At 50.1% G+C, this 2,347-nt stretch overlaps 1 protein-coding gene across 1 annotated transcript; it reads right to left on the bottom strand.

Annotated features, from left to right (window-relative positions):
* Positions 1–699: 699 nt before the first annotated feature.
* Positions 700–2,347, bottom strand: LOC147422524 (hydroxycinnamoyltransferase-like). The gene is made up of 2 exons (XM_086503475.1): positions 1,827–2,347; positions 700–1,724 (listed from the first exon to the last, which is right to left on the bottom strand). Exons 1-2 carry the CDS (start codon positions 2,250–2,252, stop codon positions 858–860), a joined length of 1,293 nt encoding a protein of 430 aa, XP_086359601.1. The 5' UTR covers positions 2,253–2,347; the 3' UTR covers positions 700–857.

Below are 2,347 nucleotides of genomic sequence, written 5' to 3'. Positions count from 1 at the left end.
TCGTGAAAAGGCTCGAACTCATGAAGCACTGCTGGAGTTGATGAAGAATCTATTTAAGACATAGTCAAAGAAGTTCAAGTCTGAAGACCAAAGATTTTATGTTATTGGTCATACATGCATGGATCCTTCATCAACCAGTAGTAGGGGGTACCCAGCGGGGAAAAATGAAAAAATCAAGGATTAAATTGGAGATACCGGCGTGGCAGAACAATGCGACGTGCGATGGGACAGGGAGAGGTACCGGCAGTAGGTCCATGCTCGTGGGCAACAGCCACAGTTGCAAGCGGCAGAAGCAATGGTCGAGATCAACGGCCACTAATAGCTACAGCACGACATGCAACGAGGAGAAAGGGTGCATCGTGCTTTTTCTGAGGAGACACATAATCTTTTTTAATTTACATGGCTTCACAGCAACAACAGATCCACTTGGTTGATTGAGTGGTTACGAGATTCTTCTAAAGTTGTTTACAGTGGAGTGTATGGGTTCGAGTCCAATTTCCTCCTTTTGTAAGGGTGAGAGAGAAGCTCTTGAGTGACATTAAGGCTCGATGGGAGGAATCTTGATAATGGTTGACTTCAGTAGTATGATTCATGAATCACCCAAACTCTTGTTATTATTTTCAATTAACTAGAATACCTCATAGAAGTATTTGGAACGGTATCACTTGACAAAAGAACCTCTTTTAAACCCCAAGTCCATTTTTAGCTTTCTAAAAGAAGCCTCAGAGGAGAGTCCATTTTTTGCAATAGTGTCAATTTCATCATGTCCAAATTGTTGTTACAAGACTTCACATGAGCCTCTTACCTGGCAATGCTTTGATTATTAAAGAAAAGTGGTGTATGACTAAGAACCTCGATCAAGGATGAATAAAAGCCTGGTCATTTGCGAGTCGTTGCATGATGGGAGATGGAAGAGCTAAGGTGAGGTCGATACTGCCAAGGCCATCGGGGCTCGGAAAGAAGATGATCTTGCTTGGGAGCTCCATGCAGGGGCATCGCACTGCCACGGGACCGCCCCACCCAAAGTCCACCTCAAAAACTGGAAACCGCGTGGAGCTGGACGCCCGCAGTCGCGCGCCATTCAGCACGCAGCACCTTGCCAACACCTCCTCCCTGTCATGCACCTCCAACCAATGCAACCAACCTCTGAACGCCACATCATCGCATGCTGCCAACCCTTCATGAATCCGATTGGCCGTCGCTTCTAGATTCTCCTCTTGCAGCTCCCCAGCTGTCGTTATGCTAGTGGTCCACATGACAGCATTTCCGAAGTAGCCCTCCGGTAGGGGCGGGTGGGCACGCCCTCTCATTTTCACTATTTGAATGAAGCTCACTTTCTTGTCAGGCGCATGGCCTCGTGCAAGGCTAGCACGCTTCCATAGGTGGGCGCACATGGCCTCATAGGAGCTCCTCTCTCCTCCCGCCTGCGCTTTCAGCTTCTTCACTGCTTCTTTGCTGAAGTGGAAGAATAAGAGGTCTTCCTTCTCCGTGCTGCCATGGAGAGTGTCCTCATCAACACCCTCCGTTCTCAGGCAGGCCTTCTTTGGTGATGGGTTGTCCAGCTTGAGCAAGGTGCGTGTGTGCACGGGCGCTAGGGAGATCGTTTTCTCTCCGCGGGCAATCTCTGCCCACGATGTGAAGAAATGCCAGAGGGAGTTGCCGTCGCATACTACATGACTATGTGCCAATCCGAGAGCAAAGCTACCGCAGTCGAACCTTGAAATCTGGTGAAGGAAAAGCGTAATTAATTAGCATTATTAGGTGGCAAATGCACCAAATACGGAACTAGCTACAGTGTTCCCTTGTTAGCGTCTCGAAGAAGTTACCTGGATACACAAAGGGGGAGCAAGAGCATAGTCAGGGGGGTTTATCCAAGGGGCCAGCTCCATGAACAGACCCTGCCTGTCGCTGAAGTCGCTCCGCTCCAGCTCCTCAAATGAGACCCCCTCCACACGCGCCTCCAGAAACTCGGCGCCTGCATCGTTGCAGTCCAGCTCCAAACGCCCAGAGGCGCTGCGGCGTAGCCGCCCTGCCAGCGGCCAGAAGTGCGCTAGCGCCTCACTCAACGACACCTTCAGCCGTTCCACCACCGCCGCATATTCCCCCGCATCTCGCAGCTTGTAGAACAGAATCCGACGGTTGTGCGGCATCTCCCTGAACAGCGCATCGATGGCTGACAGAAACAGTGTCTTTTCGGGAGCTGACCTCGCCGGCTGCACCATGTGCCTCTCTGTTATCCTCACAGTCGCCATCTCCAACCCTTCTCCTCTTTCTTACAAAACTAAAGCTTCTTCTCCTTTCTTTTTTTGTTACCAAAGTAAAGCTTCTTCTCCTCTTTCTGATGACT

Source organism: Adiantum capillus-veneris, chromosome 27, assembly GCF_014529385.1.
Source record: "Adiantum capillus-veneris isolate H3 chromosome 27, ASM1452938v2, whole genome shotgun sequence".
NCBI lineage: Eukaryota > Viridiplantae > Streptophyta > Polypodiopsida > Polypodiales > Pteridaceae > Adiantum > Adiantum capillus-veneris.
Note: the sequence above shows the minus strand (reverse complement) of the source record. Positions and strands in the feature narration are given on the sequence as shown.